This window comes from Scomber japonicus, chromosome 15 (genome assembly GCF_027409825.1).
Source record: "Scomber japonicus isolate fScoJap1 chromosome 15, fScoJap1.pri, whole genome shotgun sequence".
Classification (NCBI taxonomy): Eukaryota; Metazoa; Chordata; class Actinopteri; order Scombriformes; family Scombridae; genus Scomber; species Scomber japonicus.
Window position 1 is genome coordinate 21263722 of NC_070592.1, and position 23470 is coordinate 21287191.

Consider the following 23470-nt stretch of genomic DNA (forward strand, 5'->3'; position numbering starts at 1 on the left):
ACCATAACTGTGCGCATGGAGAATATGGAGTGGAGAGTCTGCCTGATTTAAGTGAGACACTGACTGAACATAGTCATAGTCAATAGAAACAGAACAAACCATGGATGGCAGCTGAATCAGGCAATTTCAACTTTTAATTACTATACAAAAGAGATAGTAATTTGATAAATATCAGGAATTGAGTCCAACTCCTACTATTACACAAATTTGTGCTGTCAAGAGGAAAAGTCAACTCAGCCAGCTGATCATGACACTCATCTCTAACAGTCTGCATCAACCAAATAAAACCAAATGGAAACAAATTGCTTTTAACCTGTCATACAATGCTATTTAGCGCTGAAGAAATTGCAGACACAATACTTTAAAGTGACTATAGTCAGTATTCATTTTATATGTTAACAATGTATCTAACAAAGAAGTACAATGCCAGGTGTCACTTGTCGTGATGAACCTACAGTTCAACTCTGCAGCTGCTCTTGGCTTTACGGAGCTTCATAGCGAGTTTCAGGTCACTGTTAGCTTTCTGGCCCACAACTTTACTGTTTTGGTTAACTCTCATCACAGCAGCTGTATAAAAAGCTATATAGCCAGATATTTCCCTCAGGAGTTGACAGAGACCAACAACAGAGCTAAAGGAGAGGGAACTTTGGACTTCAATTCAATAGGGTCCAAACATTCAAACACTGGATCTAGAGCCTGTCACGTTTTTCGTACGTTTAGTGGCCACCATAGGTTTTCCGAAACACTTGGACTGGAGGCGTATTCATTTTGTTGCAAGCTGCAACCTCACCACTAGATGCCACTAATCCTACACACTGGTCCTTTAATTGGACCCATGAAACCTTCTGAGTGGAATACCAACTTGACAGCACGACGGGTCCTTCCAAATGCTGAATGCTGTAATGGAACAGACTTAAATCAGGAACAGATGATGGTCAATGCTAAACGTGCTTTTTTAAATAAAAAGGGGGGAAATGCTCGATATCAACGTTTTTAGGCTATACAGTATGGTGTTGTACATTTAGTAATGCACCACAGCTCTCAAAGGTCAGTCAAAACTCTACTGTGAGAAATGCATATAGTTTATATTATCTAACACAAAAAGTGAGGAGAATTCAAATTTCAACTCGACTAAAAACATCATCTAAATACAGACTGACAATCTGGCTATTGAGACTAAAGAACACAGAAAAACCTGGCAAACTAGGAGAAACAGACATTGTCAATTCAGCTAAGAGGTAAATATAGAGCTACACTGCAGCATGTGTAAAGACAAAGGTTCTTTACTGAATACAATACCAAGAATTCAACACACTCTCAGACCAAATCAAAATTCAATATTTACTGACATTTCCATGGAGGAAAAACCAACAGAACACCTCCTTCAAAATCTGCCTTTTTGTATGTGGCTCTCACCTTCACTATTACACCCAATTGTTAATGTAATTACCTGACCTTTTTTTCACTATATACCATGTAGTATAGCAATGCAGATGAACAATCTATAAAATATAGTGTTGTATTACAGTAGTAATAACACTATGACTTAATTTTGGGAACACATATCTGTGATCAAATTAAACTCAAGGTTCACTTGCAAGTTTCTGACTGCTTCTCACAGTCTTCTTCTGGATGATAATGTCATCAGGTCTGTGGGATGTGTGTGTGTGTGTGTGTGTGTGTGTGTGTGTGTCTGTGTGTGTGTGTGTGAGAGAGAGAGAGAGAGAGAGAGAGAGAGAGAGAGAGAGAGAGAGAGAGAGAGAGAGAGAGAGAGTGTCAGAGAGAGAGACGGGCAGAGAGAGAGAGGGAGAGAGACAGAGAGAGAGAGAGAGAGAAAGAGAGAGAGAGAATGGGAGGGAGCAAAACATTGTCAAAAAAAGTTTCTAGTTCTTGCTCTTGTGGTGAGCAGAGTGTTTTTTTGCAGCTTCCTCTTGTAACCCCCGCAAACAGGAGTACCGTAAGAGGGAGGGAGAAAGTGAAAAAGAGAAGGGCGGTTGAGTGATGTGCTAAGGAGGTGTGTGTGTGTGTGTGTGTGTGTGTGTGTGTGTGTGTGTGTGTGTGTGTGTGTGTGTGTGTGGGTGTGTGTGTGTGTGTGTGTGTGTGTGTGTGTATGTGTGTGTGTAAGAAGTACGCCACTCTTTCTCACTACCTTAAGAGCTTTACCACTCCAGCCAACATCCTGACGCGGGCCACTCGCCACTCCACTCCACTCCACTCCACCCCTCCTTTCTCCTCTCCTCTCCTCCAGACCAACGCATGGACTACAGCAGCTTGAAAAGAAGACAGTGAGGAAAGCAACTTTTCAGAAGAGAGATAAATGGTGGGAGGGAAGTCTGCAGTTGGTTTCCTGGATTGAGCTGTGTGTGCTGGCTGAGTATTGCAGTTACAATAGGAGGTAATCCCCTTTTCCTGTTTTTTTTTTTGCCTGTCCTCACAAGGAACAGCGGGAGCAGAAACTGTGCTGAAGAAGACCTCTGGATGCAAGAAAAGAAAAAAGGAGGACCAGCCAAACAAGGAGAGGGGAAAGTGATAAAACAGAGACAGGAGCAGCAGGAGTTGGACTGAGAAGAAAGGAGGAAGACAGAGTTAGAGTCTTGGACAACATTTTAGCAAGAGACAGGGAAAAGTAATACAGAGGACCAAAAGCGCAAAACTCACCTGACACACTTGTCTGCACTGCCAAGTGGAGAAACCTTTTTCTTCCCTTCTTCCTCCCTCCCTCCCCCTTCCCCTCTCCTTCCCCTGACATGGGCCGCCTGCTGGCCCTGACTGTTGCCTACCTGGCCCACCTGCTGGCCACCGCAATCGGCTCAGATCGCCAACAGCACCACATGCAGCACGGCCGCTGCAGCTACACCTTCATCCTCCCCGAGGTGGAGCACTGTCATCCCCTGAAGGACTTTGAGGTCACGAACACACTCCAGAGGGACTCCCCGCCACAAGTCGAACCTGACGTAAGCCAATCCAAGCAGGGTAAGGCCCAAAAAGAGAGGCCTTCCTGGCAGGAGAGGAAGCTGGAGAGTCTGGAGAACGCAATGGAGAATAACACTCTGTGGCTGCAGAAGGTAAGGTCTCTGAACTGTTGAACTTTGTCTAAAACATCCAGTCTCTTCTCTGTCATCAAGCCTACCTTTTGCCTTCTCGTTGTTGTCTTTTTGTGCTTTTCACATGTAACATTTGAGCCTGTGGAGCATCAAACAAAGTGCTGGAAAATGAATACACAGTGTGTCCGCGGAGTACTCTATCTGATAACATCTGTTGACAAGCCTTCATTACTGATAAGTTCAGTGCTTAGCTGGGATTTCCTGGATGCTTGCTGTATGCATATCTGGCTCCATGACAACGTCTAGTGTATGAGTGTGTGCTGTATTTAAGACCACTGGGATGCCAGAACTCCCTGTTGCATGAGAGAGGCGAAAGACAAGATGAAATAAGTTTGCTAATATGAGATGGTGCCAAATATGTCTAACACAGTAAAACCTCCTAAATTAGTATTTATCCCCCATGGACGACAAGTACACAGAAACTTCATTCTTGATTCATGTTTTATCACATTTAAAACCAGAGCCGGAAAAATCTGTACTAAACTCAGCTTACATAAAAATATAACGTGAAAAAAAAAAGTGTTTATCTGTGGGAGACACATTTCAGCATGGCTCCTCGCTGGGCTGTTGGCCTTTGCCGTTCCATTTAGCTGGGATTATGACTGACTAAAATGAAATGATGCGATTAAAAGTGGCTTCACAATAGTGTTTTCATTGCTAAGGTCATCAGGGCACAAAATCAGTGTTGGGCTATTGTCTAGGATAGACTGACTGACACGCCACCCCTCTCCACCCGTCTCTCTATTCTTGTCTGCATCTCTCTCTGAGTATTTATGGTATACACTAATCCTCAGGCCGATTATAAGCATTTGTGTTGAGTGTTTAGATTGGCCGACCGAGCGCAAACATGTTGATTATATTTCAGGATTTGAAAATGGGGTTTTATGAATGCCAAATCTCTTCCTGTGCTCCTGTCACTTCCCACTCACACTCTTGCTCGCACAAACTTTCTGTGTTTTTCTCTTCCTTTTTTTTCCTCAGTCTCCATTTTTTTTTTGACACTCCATTCCTCTCTATCCATCTCCTTCACTTCTATCTGGACTGTTATGCACCTCTGGGATGATGAATGTGTCTCATCTCACACCTTGACTTGTCGACCATCAGATATCAAACTCTTTGTCTATCTTGCTCATGCTCTCTTGACACTCACCCAGAAACACAGACACACACACACACACACAATGTGTGTACTATGTACTGGAGACCTCGCTTACATAGGAAGTATCCCATGTAGTCACACTGTATGTGTAAGTGTGTATTTGAGAGATGGAGAGAGACAGATAGGGATAAAGTGCAAACACTTGTCTTCACATATTCACTCACATTATGCATGCATACAGTCAGCAAAGCTCATGCTTAATTGTAGAATACAAAGGCATCCAACACACACATTTTGAAAATATTCTGTTCAGCATGTAGTTTATACTCTCTCTACCAGAGCTGTGATATGAGCGGCCATGAAGGAGTTGCAGTTTAAATCCCCCCCATCGACACAAAAGACTCTGCTGACACATATCGTACTCCTTTGCCAAACATCCTCCACATAACGTCTTGAATGAACACAAATCTCCAGCCTCTCAACAAATTACCCCCACAAAGCCAAAGTGATGGATAAATGATCGCAGTGTTGGTGGAGTTTCCACGTAAACACAGCATGGCCCTAGAGAACCTCCTTCAGATTTGCACAAAGGGTTACTGACTGTTGACCCCAGATGGCAAAGCCTTTTCAGCACCTTGTGGAGCTCATTAAGCCTATCTGCATACATTTAGGAAGAACTTGCATGCGGAAGAGCTTCAGGCATGTGTATGTCTGCATTTCTGTGAAACTTTGTACGATCTCACTCGAAAGTCCCAAGAGATGGTATGACCCTTACCGTGAGCCTTCCACCCAAACCCCTTGAAAGAAAACACACACCCACACACACAAACTTAAGAGCACACACACTAATCCACCATGTTCCACAGAGGAAACTTCAAGTAGACGAGTGCAACAGGACTGTTCCAGATTTCTTCTCTGGTGTTTCCAAGAAAAAACTAGTGTTTGTTTTTTTAAGTTCTAACCCCCAACATAAACCCCCGTCTGGTCCCTTTCGTCTTCTGCTGCCTTAAGGGGTTGGCAGAGGGGATGTGAGCGTGCTTTCGTTACTGCTTTTAAGAGTCTGTGCAGATTATGCTAAAGCAGAAATATCGCACAGAGATCAAGGTGGTCAGGCTACCCCTGGTGACCTGATTTCCTGGCCCAATAGTGTTTCATTAAGCCAATACTAAAGTAGACACCCACACACACATTATCCTATTTGTTTCCATTTTCTTTCATGTCCTTTAACATGCACCCCATTTCTCCATCTTGAACTTTCTGAATTTATGACTCTTGACTTAAAAACATCTGAAAGGGATAATTCATCAAAATTACAAAAGACACATGTGGTAGTTTTGGTCATATTTGGGCAAGTATTAAGATTTTTCCATTCAATATATAATGGATGAATAAAATACTTGCTAGCAGCTCTGTAGGCTAGTAGTACTTTGAACTAAAAGCTAACATCAGTAACATATTAGCAAACTAGCACACGGCACAGCTGAGGTTGACAGGAATATGATTAGTTTGATTAAAAAACCAAAGTATCGGACAAGCTAATGATAGCACAGACTGAACAGTCAGCAAAGTTAAGACCACCAAATTTATTTCAATTTAGGACTAACAGAATGATACCATCTGTAATGCTATGCCAACGCAGCTGAAAATCTGACATCAACCACTTTCCAGAGGAAGTGTCCTGTTTATGCTGGATAATCCAAAAAAAAAACACCAACATCATCAGAGTAGTTTCAGTGAAACTGTTGTTTTACATAGGGAGTGTGTTTCAGGAGGGAGCTGTTGCTATTGAATAGGGATGGAGGTAGAAATCCAAATGAAGTCAAAGTTGGCTGTCTGGGTTGGCTAGACCACTAGAGGGAAGTAAAATAATATGTTTTTACCTGTGATTTAGGTGAAATGAGCCTTCAAAGCCAAGAATACATTTATCTCTGGTGAAAAGTGGATATTAGCAGTGTTGAACTGCCACATCAATCAAATGCCAAATTTAATGAGAACATATTATTTCCTCTACATACAATCACAACTGTCCTGATGCGGTTCAGTCCATCATTATCATTTACCAGAACACCCAGTAGATATGTCTGCCCATCCTCTGTAATTGTAACTGAGAACAAATGTGTCTATTGGCTCAACAATTAAGATATCAAGTGATACAACTCCTTTGATTTTCTCAGCACTGATCCCTCCTCTGTCCCTCTTAGACACAATAAGACAGAATTATGCTATCCCAAATGTGATTTATCTGACTGCACAGTGCAGTGTGTGACAGAGCTGCAATTAATGCATTTGACAGTGGGAGATGGAGTGTTTCAAGACCTCTGGATTGAGCTCTATCACACAAGGCTGTAATAGGAACATTTTGGACAGGCGGCTGATAGTGGCTTCAATACATGAGGCTGATTATGATGCAAGGATCTTTGGTCGCTTGGAGCTGGCTTTAATCCGTTCGGTAATCTTTTCATAACCTTCGTTATGGAGGGGATTTTTTCCGCTGTCTCCGTTGTCCAAAGTAGCAAATTGTGAAAGATGGATTTACAGAGCAAAAGGGAGAGTTGGAAAGAAAGAAGGAGGTAATGAGAGAGAGAGATCAACAGGGCGTAAGAGACATAAAAAGAACAATTACTAACAGGCAAACAATTTAATTGCTGATTCATCTCTATTTGCCCACTTAGATCAGTGTTTTTTATGCTTTATAAAAAATAGAAAAAGGCTTCTCCCGTGGCAATGTATTATCATAATCCTATTGTTCTCTGAAATAGAAAAAAACGAAACAATCGTAGCTTCATTTGAATTCTGTTCGATTTTTGTGGATAGCCACTCATTAGTGGGATCATTCTGAATGCATTCGCCTTCGAAACTTCATTTTCCAGTCATGTGGTTTAATGAGTGAAGTCTGATCTTTTCTCCCCAGAAAAGTCATAAATATTAATGTTCTCCAGTTCGATATTCTACTTTGCTTTATTGCAAGGCACAGGCCTTTGCCCGTTGCACGTCAAACAAAATGCCATCGTTCACGGCGGGGAGAGCCGAATTTGTCTTCCAGATGCCGTTTGCTCAAACCGGCCACATTAATAAGAAAATCTATTTATTGAGGCAAGATGGATGCCATCCTATTTTTACTCCTGCTATAACATATGATGGGTTTTGCAAATGCTTCTTTCTCTGGGCTTGTGATTAATTACAGAGTGTAGGCGACTATCCCTGAAGTCCAGCACACAAATATCATAATGCCTCCTGGTATATGCCATGACTGCGTTTTCTAAAATCCCATTGAAACGCCTACACATTGCATTATTTTATTAATGTGAAGTATTTGCCTGAGGTAGATCTGCAAATAAATGGTGGCGAGACACTATATGAGCCCTAAGGACACTAATCTCCATGACTACCTGAGAAGATTGATGTGACAAAGACAGATCACTTTAGGGTTGCTACTTTCACACTACATCAAGCTTACATTACATTCCCAAAGGTAATGGTTATAACCACAATGAAACTAGGAAATCGGACATCCTGAGCAGTGTTTTCTGTCTGTCTGTCCTCTTTACAGCTGGAGAACTTCATCCAAGAGAATGTGCGCTCTGGGATGGAGGAAATGAAGAGAACTGCGGTACACACCCAGACAGCTGCCATGCTTGAGATGGGAACCAACCTCCTCAGCCAATCAGCAGAGCAGACTCGCAAACTGACAGACGTTGAAACCCAGGTGAGACCATCGGGAAGAGTTTGAGTGAACCTAAGATAACTTGGTTGCAGCCAATCCAAATGAACAACTGTGGTGGTCACACCCATGCAAAAACAAATGATGTCACTTGTGAAACACTTTGTGAAGAGCTAATTAAATATAAATCAGATGTAACCCGCTGAGAAGCCATGCCCGAAGGTGGCGGCAACCGCTTTAAAACAGCTGGTATTTGGTTCTACAAGCTCTGATTGACACAATACGTTGAGCTCAGCATCTGACAACAAGCCAATTAAAACATGAAGCTCAGTAGCACAACACAGATGTGTCTTCAATCATGCCACAGAGCTGTTATTACAGATTGGGCTGTTTTGGTCCTCATGCTTTCTTTTTCTCTTATCAAAGTCGATATTAAACTACAACCTGTACAAATATCTGAACTGCTTTGTTCAGGTTTTTGTTTCATCTCCAACTTCAAAACATGTCACAGGTGCATATGAGATAATTCTTGCTCAAGTTTTCATTGTAAGATCAAATAATGTACATTATGAGCCTTGTGATGTGATGAATGCTCTGCAGCGCTGTTTTTCCCCATGGGTTCTTTTTATGAATTAATCTGGTTGGGAGCACTTTTTCCATCTCTTATCAATACGCTCCATCACTCCCATCCATCCCTGTGTCTGCACATACTGTACTGCAATTATTCTTGTCTTCTTCAATCTATAGGTGTTAAACCAGACAAGTCGCCTGGAGATCCAGCTGCTGGAATATTCGCTCTTCACTAACCGGTTGGAGAAACATATTCTCCTGCAGACTCAGGAGATCTCACGCCTCAGTGATAAAAACAGGTGAGCACACATATTTCGAAAGATTACACAGGCTGGTACATTTTTAGGCAGCGCAAGACTTTCAGGGTTTGTCTGCTGGATGAATTTCACTAATCAAAGCCACTTAAACATTTTCAGATCAATGTTAGTTAAAATAATTGAAGTGGTAATTGAAAATATGCTTATTTACTTTATGTTGGACATCAAAATATAATTTTATGTGGTCTGCGGTTGTTTTTGATTAACACAGCTCTTTATTCACTCATTGCATTTTCTGTTGATGTAAGATGTAGTAACTGTAGGCAGTGCTAATTTCTTTGCTTGCTTTGCTACCGCCTTTCCTTTACTGTTTCCATATGGCCTGGTACACCATAGGATGTTTCCTCAGGAAAAAGCTACTTCACACTGTGTCATAAAATATAAAGGCCTACATAAGCATAATGTACTGTACTGTCTATGTACATGCAAAACTGTTATTTCCCATACAACAACTGTAATATGTTGAATGAGCTCAACAGATCTGAACAACAGGGCACTTAACAGCACTATAATGTGTATTGTGTAAGCATGTGCGTGTGGTTGCAGTGAATAGGCAGTGCATGCTAGGAGGGGTTTCCCTATTCTTCTCTCTCTAGGAACACAAGGTCAAACTGCGGCCATCAGGGGTTAAGGACAGGGTAGTAGGCAGCTTGAAAGGGATCGGGTGTTTTCTCTCTTTGTATCTGATTGTTTATCATTCCATCCATTTGTGCCAAGTGTGACGACCAGAACCCAGTGCCTCAGCCTCTGCCACCTGTTACACATCTGGCCCTACTTGGCCCAGCTCTGCTCTTTAGCCCTCACGCTTCAAGGGGGTGACATGGCTCTGACATGTAAATAAATTAATACATCATCACAAGGGTAAACACCATGACAAGATGCTTGAAATTAGAGGGGGCATAGTGGACTTACAGGCAGACAGTTGTGAAAGAAAAGGGAAATAAGGACTCCAGTGGTTGTGAAAGGCTACTGCTGTTGCTCCTTCAGGGCATGGAAACAGTTTTTGAACTGCTGCCAAACAAAAAAGAGCAGGGAGACATGTTTGTTTTCACAGGCATTACATGTAAAATACTATTGGCAGGTAGCACAGCACATTGCGGAGGGAGAGTGAGCGCAATCTAATGGCAATGTAGATTACAATAATAACAAATAGCACACAATCATAAGCATAACAGTTTAATTGCCCTGGATGCAATTTGATCCAAAATGCCATATTATCTGTCAAAAACCGTAACTGCTAAAAAATTACATTGCCGCTTCACCGCCCTGCTCTCCACTTGGACTGTTCCTCAAATAAAATACACTTACAATAGAGGACAATTTGTTAGCTTACTTTCCCACTTTCATTGAGTGTTCTCCAGTAAAACTAATATGAAATGGAAGTATGTTAAAAATGATTTGGATTGATCCAGCTGTCCTTCTACGCCACATGCAGAGTCATTGCCGAAAGCGGGAGATTGAGGATACATGTTTAGTGTAGCAGCTACGTGTGCAGAGGGCTGAAAAGTAGCTTGTTCAATCTGGGTGGCTGGATTGATTCAATAAATAAGTAGAGTCAAGCAGAGTCATTAGTCAAAGCCATAAAGATCAGGCTGTGGGGATTTATGATCTTCATTTGGAGGTGGGGGTGTGGCACTTGTGCAGACGCACACACACACATACACACAATGTCAGATTGTTGCCACATGGCTATGATCGAGAGGCTTAGCATGCAGGCCCATCTGTGAGTGCTGCTGCAGTACAGGTGTTTATATGATGTTAGCCCAATGAGACTGTCGTGCTGATGTCTATTAGTCATCCTCATGTAAATGTGCAAGTTTGTGCAACCACCACTGCGAAAGGTAAATGCTGAACAGATGGATTCCCCACCTGCACCCATTCTCTTATATTGTCTGCCGCCATACAATCCAATATGGATATTACTCTTCATATAATACGTGTTCACATTTTCACTTTTCCTCCAATACACTGCAAAGAAGTTACATTTGAATTTCCCCTTAAAAAAATAATACTACACTTGTTGAATATTTGCTTTTTGACAGTTTTCTCGAGCAGAGGCTCTTAGCGTTGGAGGCTCAGTATGGGCAGGAGCTGCAGGGGATGCAGACTGAAAAGCAGCAGCTTCAGGAGCTCCTGGAGAGGCAGAGTCGACTGGTCAGTCAGCTCCAGGGTGAACTGGGCAGCTCCACACTCAACAGCACCTTACTACAGAGACAGCAGGCTGTGCTCACAGACACTGTTCAGCAGTTGCTGGCTATGGTCAATCACTGCAATGGTAAGGGTGAGGGCTTTACTGGTTTTGGATTAGCAAATAGTTTTTTGTGAACAATACATTACAATGAGCTATGGATATAGAATGGGTAAAAGCCTTGATAAGATACAAATTTCGAAAACATAAATGTTTTATTGTTATTCATTCATACTGCATTCTGTTGATTCATTACTTCATTAGTGCTAAAAAGCCTGTTAAGAAGCAGCAGCAGAATTGTATTTAGGCAAAAGTGGGATCAACAGTATTTCAGTTAACAGGGATGTAATTTTCTTATCTATTGTGACCTCCTTTGTAAATTGGCAAAAGTCCATATTTACCTGAAAAATATCACCTTGAACAGCTTGAAATTCAAATCAAAGATGCACCATGTACACGGATGCACTGCAGACATTCCAGGCTTACAGTAAGCCAAAGCTTAACACTACAAGATAACTCACATATGGGGTGGGGTTTTGTGTGCAAAACCCATAAGGTTGCCATCTGTAAACACATGCCTGCATGTTTTTGCAGAAATCTCCAATATGCCCAAGGAGGAGCCACTTAGTTTCAGGGACTGTGCGGAGATCCTGCGATCTGGAGTGACACAGAGTGGAATATATAGCATACGTCTCCCCAACTCCACCCAGACTGTCAAGGTAGTAAGGCTTTAAAGGTCATTGAACTTTTCTTGTAAATATCACGTAATTGCCTGTGACATGAAACTTTTTGTAAGACATTTTATCCATTTGTCTTACAATATTTAGCAGTGGAATCATTTTTATTCATCAGTGTTACTGCCTTTTCCCAGCCTGTGTAATGTAAAGCTTATACACACTGCATAATGACATTCAAAGGGCTTATCATTGGTTTTTGGACCAAAGTAGACATTTATTTGCTGGGGGTTTTTGGTATAGAGGCTGATGGAAATGCCATGCTGGGTTAGAGAGAGCTAAAATAATAAGCAACAGGAGCATTATGCCCCACAGGCTTCATGGTGAGGGAGTGTGTGCTGCTGAATGTAAAGTCAGAATAGCTTAAGAGGTACCTCCATTGACCTGAAGGAGCTCGCCCTTGCTAACTCAACCATGGTATCTACCAGCAGGCTACTCTTTCTTTGAATCACAGCTAGCCTTCTTTGGCTGGGATCTTAACTGCCAGGGATTACCAAGTAAAAAAGAAAGACAGTTTTTTGTTATTCATTACTTTCACACTAGTTTGCTGGTTGGCACCATCTCCCATCGCCTCTGTTTTCCCCGGTTCTTCCTCTTCATTTCCTGTGGCAAGGCAGCCAGGTGTTAGGCATTGGTGCCATGTGTTTCCTGCCAACTGGGGCCAATGTACGTTTCCACTGATGCAAGTTAGTACTCCCCAAATCATTGTCGCTTTCAATCTATGCCATCTAATTCCAATGTGGCTGGCAAGCTGGGAGGCTGCATAAAAGTGGGGCAGATACAAATTGCCCTATTTTCAAAGTGGAGAGCCAGCTTTCACAGTTGGACAAGAGACAAAAGGCATACATGTGTGGCACTATGATACAGTTACCTTACTATCTATCTATCTATCTATCTATCTATCTATCTATCTATCTATCTATCTATCTATCTAGATTCATTATATCCAAATAGAATCACCAGGCTTGTGAATAATGATGAGGTTTAGAAACCAAATAATTCATAATTTGGATCAGCTTCTTTTTTCAATTTTTCATTACCCTGTTTTGCATGCTTCTCAGAACGTCTTGCACAGGGCTCATAAAATAAAACACATAGGGCTTCTCTCTAAACACATATTGAGAAATAACTATTTTGTCCCTTGAAAGCCCTTCCCAAATAATGACCATGGCATTATCTTTTCTTAAAATCTAAATAATACTTATTTTTGCATTTTACTGTAATGGATTTGGCCCTAAATGACTCCTTGCTGGCTAATAAGAAGTGAATTTTGAGTATTAAATATGGATTTGCTCTAAATCAGACCATGGACCACATTTGGGAAATGACTTAAATTGAAAATTTTATTTCAGGGCCCTGTTTTTATATTCACTGTGATTCCTTTAAGGCTAAAGTATTCACTTAATGTGCCAGGGGATAATCACAGCATATTGCCAGGCTGCTACATTTTCAGAGTTAAAAGACCTGGGTCCCATTTGACCTTGATTTAGCTTTCCTATTTTGGGAGAGTGCTGGAAACTCTCATTTCATTTCTCGCAGAAAATAGCCAGTTGAGATGTCAAAATATAGAGATCCCGTGGGATGCTGTCCACATACCAGCAACCATACTGCATGACTCTTGAGACAGGTCAGGGCAGTTTGTTTGGTGGGCAGTATTCAAGTAAGCAGCCAAGCAAATCAATTCCGTTTCATCAGTAATTATTAGCGCAGCGAGTCACAAAAATCCCTGATGACACTGTATAGTGGTTCAAACATTTTGAAAAGGCAAACTGGGGAGTCTAGACTGAATACACTTGCTCGATTAAAAAGGCTCACAGCAACAAAAAACATCTAATCTTACCACCCACAGGAGAAATCCACACTCATTTAACCACTAAACATGAGGGAGGCTGAAATATGTCCAGTCAAACACTGAGAGCATGTAAAACCTTTCCCTTAACAAATATACATTTCAACTTGAGTCATTGGATGAATAACGGCCACTAATTCCTATTTGTTCTTCCAAAAATATCTACATATGGCAAAATGTGCAACCATGTAAAAAAGAAAAGTGTGTGTTTGTGTGTGTGTGTGTGTGTGTGTGTGTGTGTGTGTAACCACAGATGCCTTCTCCTCAGCCCCCACGCAAGGGGATAACAGAACATGCTGATATGTTAGCTTTTCCTTCCCACCTGGGTCATATCATTGCGTGACACCCTGAAATGTGGTTTCCCCCCAAGTCAGCCTTCATATAACAGAGAAACTACACTTCCCTTTCCTCTTGTACACTCCTGTGCTGTAAGGTGTTACATCTTGAAATTAAAGTTATACTCATGACTGATTCGTTGTTCAATGTCAAATGTTCCAAAATGGAAAACAAGTAATACTAGTACTGATCTAAAGATATTGTTATTGTTGTCAATATGATAACTGGATTTTATATTGAAACTAGTGTCACCACTCTAATCAATCATTCATCTGTAGCAGGTAACTGTTTACAGGGAAAAAGGTCCAATAAACCCACCGTATGCTAGCTGCCCAGCACACCACAGCAGACAATGTTAGCATCTGGCTAGTGTAATCTAACATTTGGCAGCTGCAGAGACTGATATGCCCCTTAGGAGTTAGTTTGTAGAGAACAAAACAGAGTTGAAATAAAAGTGAACTTATACTTAACATACAGCTACAAAACATGATTCCAATGAATGCTAATGTTGCTCCGGATCTGCTGTAGTTTATTGCTAACAGGAAATATCTGATCATCAAGTAGGAAAAGACCCATTTTGTTTGGAACTCAAAAAAACATTGTGTTTGTTTTTCTTACTTCAGAAATTAAAAAATTGCCTTTCTTTCTATAGGTTTTCTGTGACATGAAGACTAGAGGTGGAGGGTGGACTGTGCTACAGCATCGCAGAAACGGATCTGTTGACTTCCATCGTGGGTGGAGGGACTACAAAATGGTGGGTTCAGCAAAGGGTGGGGTTAGGATGTATCATTATGCATATAGGTAAAATGGATCAGTATTTTCAGATGGGACAGGAGGTTCCAATAACTAACCATGGGTGGTTTGGCATGGAGAGGCGTGGGATACCGGCTCGTCTGTGATCCCAGGTGACCTGCGGTTGTTGTACTTGGCCGCCCTTGTGTTCTCTACCACCTCCCATGTTATTGCACCTGCTCTTGCTCGCTCACCCTGTCATACTCCCACGCATTCATATGCACACTCATTCACAATCACACACACATGTCATGTACTGCAATGACCCACAGAGCACTACTGTTTGTATCCATAATCAAGATCCCAAAAGCTTTCCCGCATGGGGAAATGTTTGGAAGTGTGTGGTGATGAAAGCAACGGCATTTCCAAACACATATGCCAAGAAACAAAGTGGATATAATACAATCATTCACAAGAGACGATGAAGTTGCTCCAGTGCTCTTGCAGAATAAAATGTGTTTTAGCACCTTTGGCTTTTTTGTTTTGTTTGGACTTGCATTTAGATAAGCCTTCTTTTGAATCTCATCACAAAGTTTTCTCTATAGAATCAATATTCTGTTTGCGCAATAGAGAAAACGAGAGAGAGAAAAAAAACAATGCTTTACTGGAAGCCTTTTGAACTGTGTAAAATGACACACAGAACAAATGAACAAGGCTAGTTTGGGTTTTTGATTGAACAGAGCAATTTGTCTTTCACCCACACCAGCAAATCAATTGCTATAGCTTGGATTTGAAATAAAAACACAGTGTCTGCAAACAGAGTGAGTGAGGGAAAGAGACAAAAAAAGCTTAAAAACCTCTTTCAAGAACAATATTTTTACAAGTGGATGATAAATATTTGGCTTCAGTTGGGGCGTGGGAGCACAGGGGCCCTGTAGATGGCAGATAACATATGTACCAAAATGTTTCACTGCCTCGGTCTCCATATTCTCATAAACTGTGCTCAGTGTTGATCAAATGTTGTACCAAGGCCTGTCGGTCAAATGATAAATGCCCCAAGACTCTCACTATTTATTTGCTATCACTTAAGAACAATAACAAACAGAGAGTCTGACAGCTAGACAAAGTGACTTTGAATTCAGAGGTAAACAAGGAGAAAATGTGTTCTTTTGTTAGATGGAGCAAATAATGCTCAATACCTGCAGAGTTTGATTATTCAAAATTCTGAAAATTTAACACCTATGTATTCATTCGTAACTGTTTCATTCGCATTGACTGACAGATAACGTATGCATTCCACACCTTTCTCTTTCCCTTGTGTCTGTCAAACAAGCAATGCTTTGTACTTGACAGCTCTCTGTGAGATTCATTAACTGAGGGCACAGTTCTTCCCTCCTCCTAAGCCATCTCTTTGAATAGAGTGTTTCATGTTATTATCATTCCCTGGAGTGACAACATCTATTTCAGCTGTGAACCACTTCTGTCAAAGCAGTCACGTCCGTGGCACACTCATACCTGTCAACATTGGGCTTTGAAAATAAGGGAGATTTGCCGGGACCCACCTGACCATTATTGTTATATTATGAAAAGGGTTTCCTCTCTTGGCTCCAGAGATCTAATCACCAGGTGCCTTTCCTGCCTGCCCTGCTGCTGCCTGCCCTGCCTCTGCCTGCCCTACTGCTGCCTGCCCTACTGTTGGGTTAACTAGCTCAACAAAGGAAGGTGATGAAAATCAGTTGGTTAAATACCTGACTGAAATTAAAATAGCCTAGTGGATAAATCTCTGTGAGCACCCCTGTATTATGAAGATGAAAAGACAAATAGAACATCAATTCAGAACTTGCATGAAGGTTTTTAAATAAAATAAAAAAACAAAACATGAAACAGAAGGTTGAGGTTTTCTCTGTGGTTTATTGAGCGCACATATGTTTAACCATCCTAGCCTGCTTGTTAACATCTGTTTCCCACCATGAACAATACAAAAGTCCTTGCAAAACGGATTGTTATTTCCTAACATGCTTTTGTCAGCAAAGAAAATAGCATTAACACAGCTTTTCTTTTTCTTTTTTTTTTGTTGGCTGGCGTCTTACCAATTTCATTATCTGTTTTTTGCTCCGTTTGCTGACTGAATGATTGTCGTGACTTTTCAGAACGAGGAAGACAGGGACAAGGATGATGCTTGCTATATTCTGCCACCTGCTGGATTGGTTGTGGCGATGTCACAGCTTTGCTGACATTTGCAAGTCTATGGAGCGCTAACCAAAGCAACTTGATATGACTAATTCCGAAATTTAAAAAAAAGGGAAATACACATTTAAAGGAGGAATTACGAAACAGGAGCTTGGTGGGAGAGGGGCTTAAAATATGGCAGAATCTTGGAAAAATGAATGAATGAATGAATGAATTAATTAATTAATTAATAGTCTTTATTGTCATTATATGATGTATAATTAAATCTTCAAAGGCAATTTCTGCAGTACACAGTATATAGAGAGAGCCAAGCTGCTGTGTCTACCCGCGCCACTATGCCAAAAATTGGAGAATTGACAGATCTGCATACTGTATCTGGTTTTCAATGCTACAGTCTCCTTTGTGAAGTTATGTTCCTATCAGCATACCCTCCATCATTTAATGGAACCTCTAGACTGTATCCTTGACATTTCTCCATTCAATCTGCTGCTTTATATGCTGCCTACTCATAATGGACAAACGATTGAAAAATCAAAGGAAAAAAGAACAAAGTGTTTTAATAGGGTTTTGACCATGACCGCATCCGGAAAACCTTCACTTTGTGTTGACAGTCTTCTCTCAAAAGGGATTTGATAGATTGATGATTGTGGTGGAGAATACTGACTAATGCTAGGTTTCGACTACACAATTTCAGACAAACAACGTACGACAATGAAAATGTACATTGGGTACAACAACACATTTTTTTATCCCGTGCAGAATATGGCAGTGGGCAACAACATCTGGGACAAAACAGTCCTGACAAAAACACGTTTTTACCTCCTCTCACTAAGTACAACAACTTCCACAACATGTTCCATGACGATGACCAATAGGTGCACAGAACACTCTTTCGTGCAGAACTATAAACATGCTGAACCAAAACAGGAATGATGTTTTGTGCTGCTCATGCTGCGAGGGGGAACTATGAAACAGAGGAATCATTTATGGCACCATGGCAACCAGATAGCTTGTATCATACACACTGCTTCAGAGGCCATTGTTAATTTACATTCTTGTTCTTAGAAGTCCATCCCCGGCATTCAGGTCATGAAAGAAAGCAAGCTGTGATTGGTCGGTTGCCAATGTGTAGTCTGTCATGTCTCTTGGTCAAGTCAGGGCAAAAATGTATGACTCTGTAATTGCCTAATTTGACACAATGACATCTTATCACACAATATTGTGCAGTCTGAAAATGATATAACATATCAGTCCAAAATCTCCCACAGGTGTTGAATTGGGTTGAGATTTGGTGATTATGAATACCTTTCCATATGATTCTCATGATTTTTGACACCTATCAAATCATTCAGGGTCCCCCTTGTGCTCTTTATGGAAATATTTACATTTGTTATGTTTCACCTACCTCTATCTTTAAGTAGCATATCACTAAATTCTCTCCTTAAAATACATCATTGTTATGCTCTTGCACAGTTTCATTAAGTTTGTTCTTTCACATTTGCATGAAGTTTTTTTTCCACGACTTTCCATTTGAAATATGAGGTACACAACCTTGCCTTACCCTCGTCTAGTTCTAAGGTTCATACAAACAGCAGATCATCTCACAAAGGCAGTTTTTATTTCACCCTGGGTGTTACAGGTCCAGGCGGTGCACTAAAAGGATATTAGGACAAATTAAAAGTCTCAATTGACTCACCACTACTGTAGCTTTGGGAGTGGAGAATTTTTCCTCTTAAACTCGGTGGACTGTCTGAGGCCATCAGAATGATGAATGTGACTTCTTTAAATTGAGGTCCATTTTCATATTAACTCCAAAAACATTTGGCAGGTCCCTGGTAAAATCATCTCCCCAGTTACAATATTTTCTTGCTCTATTGTTTCTCTGTCTTTGTGTCTAATCCAGGGTTTTGGAGAGCCGTCTGGGGAACACTGGCTGGGAAATGATATCATCCACAAGCTCACCAGCTCCCAGGAATACAGTCTGCATGTCCAACTCAAAGACAGAGAGGGGAACGAGGCCTATTCACATTATGATCGCTTCTACATAGATGGAGAGGACGACAACTACAGGTAGAATGAAAAATGTGTACCTAAATTTAATTTATCATTCAACAGGCAGACTTTACTTTGGTTTATAATGATATATGATCCTCAAATCAATATTCGTTATTCGAATCACTAAATTATGTTATTACCAACAGAGTTCAGTAACTAGTAACACCCCTTATGCACTCAGGTCTCCAATTAAACTCTTGCTTCCACTCTGTCAGAAATCTGACATGAAAAAGTCTATAATGAAGGTGCTTTATTTCAGTTAAGTGTTTTATTAAGAGCCTTCTATTGTGCAATTGCAATGCATTAACACACTTTCAATTGTTGCTTCCCCTCTGGGTATAAGACAGTTAATATCATGACAGATTAGAAACCATTATCAGTTGTCCCAACCATTATCAGAAATTCCTTTCTATTTTCTCGTCCTCTAAGCTTTCTTATCCCTGAGCAGTAAAGTTAAGGAAGCACTTGGACCATTTTTAAGAATGTCATTCAAATGATGAGCTCAGTGGAGGGCACACAGCCGTTTTCGTCTGCCTCCATTTTTCTTTTTCCATCACAGCAGCTACCGCTGGCCCTGATATTCCCCAAGGGGAGCCACATGCACTGGAGTATAACAGGAACGCTCAACAATACCTGCCCCTGCCAGGAACTGACAACTCAAACAAAGCTCGCCGGTAACCCTGCAATCACTAACAAGATTATGTGTGGGCGTGCTGAACCCATGTCTCCTCCAAAACAGACAGAAATAAAATAACTCAAAATAGTGCAGTTTAGATTTCATATAAATTCACAGGAATTTGGCCTTGTTTTCTAAAAGTATATGGAGATTGATGCTCTGAGAGATGACAAATCATAATCACATGTGGGTGTTTGCCTTCCAAGATCCCTAATAGTGCAGCAAATTGCATTTGCCTGAGTTTGTTCCACATAATTAGCGCGATGAAACTGAATGTTTCACAATTTTGCTGTAGGCTACACTGTGTGAGGTGAAGCACCTGAATGAATATAATCACCTCTTGTAGCTTGCTACCCCTGAGATCATGTTCTGTTTAACTAGTTCAATATGCACCAGCTTTACTAGCATGCTACAGAGGCTGGCTTCGTCTGTGGATTTATATTGTAAATCCCAAGACAGAGCTATGGAGCTATGCAGCTAGTCAGCCAAAGCAATCCTCCTCCTTAGCTGCATACAGTGTTCTCCCTAGAACAACATGGAGGTCTTCAGCTAAAACTGACTAACATTATTCAAACAATAATCATCAGCATGATAGACAACTTTCCCCTTTAAGGCAGCCAAGCATAGCCATTTTTGAAGCAAAACCAATGGCAGGCATTCCCTTTAATGTAATTGTATATTTGTCATTAAATGCCACAATAATAATATAATGAGACACCTTGAAAAGGATTAAAGAGTGGTCTGTGGTATTGGTGAAACAACTGAACCAATTCATCTGGAAGTCACAGCTAATGCAAATGTTGTGAGAGTTGGCGCAGTCCACAGGCCACGAGTTCCAATAGGATATCCTGTAGCCTGTGGTTGCCATTCTGTCTAATTTGATAGTTTTTAATTTTCTTCACATCAGTGATCCATCATGAAAAGAAAAGTTATATTCTCTAACAAAATATTCCCTCGTTCCACATCATTATTTCTGTCCCCCAACGCTGTCAGTTAGAGCTCCCTTCTTGCTGCCTCTCATGATGTGTTGCCCTGCCCTGTGAACTTACAAATTCAAGAGGAGGATTCCTCATTTAGTCATCACATACAGCTTGCCCTGGGAGGCTGAGGGGGTCACATAGCTCAGGGGAGAGTCCTCTACTAACGAGAAACAATGACAGGGCAGAGGAGAGGCCAGACAACAGGACTGACCTCCTCGTCCACTCTCTTCAAACCAGTACTGGCACCCACATGGATGGACAAAAAGACACACATGCATAGACACACGCTGCATGGCTGGACCGCTGTATGAAAATAATTGAGCAAATCAATTCCAGTAGGGCAGAGATTTCTTTCAGACTGTTTCTTTCAGACTGGGTTGTTTCACAAAGCACAGCATGGAGGAGAAATAATAAGTTCTTTAGGTTAGTTTTTGTATTGATGTCTGGCAACAATGGAATACTCATGAGATTATATTAAAATTGTTGAACATGTTCTACAAAGGCTATGATCTCCTTATATTTACATGTGAGGTGTAATGCCTTAATCTTTGAATAATTCTGATTGTATCTTTGATTATAAAAGTTATTTATACAGGGTTGTTTTTTTTTCTAGGCAATCCAGAAATACACTTTTATAAACAGACTCTCAATGACAAGGAGGAGCAGCAATAGAGAAGAGCTTTGGATCCTGCCCTATTTAAGATGCTGCCTATTTGCTCTGCTTGCCTAAATGAAATTCTAATGTCAGGTGTGCCCAAAGGCACTGTCAAAACAAACAAAGAGTAAAACATAAACAGGGAACTACAAACTGTCTCCTATACAGCAGCAGTAGAGCTCCTACCAAACAAAGCTGGACTCACCAAGTTAGACATTTTGCTTCTCTCATCCTTTTGGTATTCTGTGGTTTTCAGGAATCACAGACCAGACGGTTTGGTAAACATTATTGTGCTGTGCCCAGTTTAGCAACTTAACATTAGATGATTTCAGAGATACTGAATTTCAAACGGTTTTCAGGCAGTTACCATTTGCTGCCAACAGTCAAAATTGCTCAACACGGCCTTAAATAATGAACAGAAGTGCCTGTGGCGGAGATTTTTACTGAATAGATTTTTTTCTCCCTTGTGCTCTTCCAAATCCAGCCTTCATGCCGAGGGCTTCAGTGGCACTGCTGGACGGACTAGCAGCCTCACCCACACTGGCACCCAGTTCAGCACCAAGGACAGAGACAATGACCGTTGCACCTGCAAGTGTTCCCAACTGGCATCTGGAGGTAAGCCACTTCCTTCAATTTCTGCTACTCATCTGCCCCTGTCTCAATCTGTCTCTCTGTATAACCCATCTCGTTAAACATTTCTGCCCACCCCCTTGTAAATGTCCTGAAGTGCATTTCATTTTCCCTCTGCACTAATATAAAGTTACTGCTGACTTACAGCTGCACATATGGGTGTTACATTTTATGAGCTTGAATTCAATTAATTCAGACTTTTCTCTTCAACTCTTTGGCACATTTCCTCTCCAGGTTGGTGGTTTGAGGCCTGCGGTCCATCCAACCTGAATGGCATATATTACCCCAGCTCATCCAGTGTGGTTCGTTACAATGGTATTAAGTGGTACTATTGGAAGGGTCCAAATCTGATGGCTACCATGACAACCATGATGGTGCGCCCGGCAAACTTGTGATGGCATGGCTCACTCTTGATGTCAGATAATTAAGTGGATGTCATACCCGATGAATATAATGAACAACACCCAGGAAATGGTACATTTAGGAAGAACTTTTTTTTGACTGATGACATTTTCAGCTTTAGGACATGTTGAAGGGGTGCTTTAGCACTGGCTTGGGTACATGTACAACTCTCAGCAAATGACTGTGCTTTTAGTGAATGTCTGAGTGAGAAATTCCACTCACACAATCTATTCACACTGGTTCCCAAACTATATTTTAATATGGACTGTTCAGCTGAGAGAGAGCTGGGAGCTAGAGGGTATGAGCTTTGCTATACAGATGACAATATACAACACAACTAATCCGATCAATTGATGCAGTTACATAAAATCTAATCATTACAATTAATAAACAGATTAACCTTTGGAAACACTATGATCTGAGATATGAAAATGTATGTTGTGTCTTATTTGTCTGTTTGCTGTAAATTATTCGAGCAATGTGATCAAAAAGCCATGTTTCGCAGATATAGCTAGCTTACAGAAAGTCAACAAATTAAAAATGTACTCAAGTTGCTTTTTGTCAAAGTTCTGACATTGGGGATCAAACTACTGTAAATAAGTTATGAGATTTTGTTTGATATTTTACAGTGATTGTGGATCTTGCTATGTACAGTTTATGTATGACTATTATTAAGCAGTAGTCCTGTGCAGTCAAAAATGTCCTGGTTGTAACTTTATTCCAGCAGTTCTACGGGGCAATAAAGCATCAGTACTTGTTTAAAACTGTAGTTCAATCAATACACAATATAATGTAAGATAACCTACGGTGACTTCAATGGTTTACCACTGTTGGTAAAACAACACCATAAAGAACAGCAATAATAATAGGCTTCGCCCTTTGCTGTACCTTCCAAAGGCCTTTCCAGCCACACCTATCATAAAACTTTATTTGTGAAAGATCTCACTCATAAAAGTACATCATACACTTTCACTAGTGTGATTTACTTTGAAAATTGGACCATTTGTTATAACATCTGGGAATAAAGCTATAAATTCAATTTCTACTTTGTTAAAACAATAAAACCTTATATAGTCTTTGGTGCCTATAATCCACAGTGCCAGGTGCTTGTTGCCATGTAAGATACATAAACTACAAGCCGCACATGCTGGGCTCAGGAAGTCAGATGGAGACTGCCTTGCACCATTGATCTGATGAATCATCCAATAACGCAGTTCCCTGTGGTACCCATTAGAGAGCGGATGGGTTTCACCTCGACTAACAGTGACCTGGATGTGCAGGTGTACACTGGG

The 23470-nt window shown here is 40.9% G+C and overlaps 1 protein-coding gene across 1 annotated transcript; it reads left to right on the forward strand.

Moving 5' to 3' along the window:
• Nucleotides 1-2747: 2747 nt before the first annotated feature.
• Nucleotides 2748-22171, forward strand: angpt2b (angiopoietin 2b). The gene is made up of 9 exons (XM_053333741.1): nt 2748-3065; nt 7754-7909; nt 8612-8733; nt 10794-11026; nt 11534-11658; nt 14511-14612; nt 18684-18850; nt 21631-21761; nt 22011-22171. The coding sequence occupies exons 1-9, from the start codon at nt 2748-2750 to the stop codon at nt 22169-22171; spliced, it is 1515 nt and encodes a 504-aa protein (XP_053189716.1).
• The last annotated feature ends 1299 nt before the right edge of the window (nt 22172-23470 follow it).

Excerpts from the sequence above, each read along its gene's own strand:
- angpt2b (XM_053333741.1), top strand. The coding sequence starts at position 2,748 with ATGGGCCGCCTGCTGGCCCTGACTGTTGCCTACCTGGCCCACCTGCTG. Across the intron at positions 18,851-21,630 it reads GGAGAGGACGACAACTACAG|CCTTCATGCCGAGGGCTTCA; the intron begins GTAGAATGAAAA and ends TTCCAAATCCAG. Across the intron at positions 21,762-22,010 it reads TTCCCAACTGGCATCTGGAG|GTTGGTGGTTTGAGGCCTGC; the intron begins GTAAGCCACTTC and ends TTTCCTCTCCAG.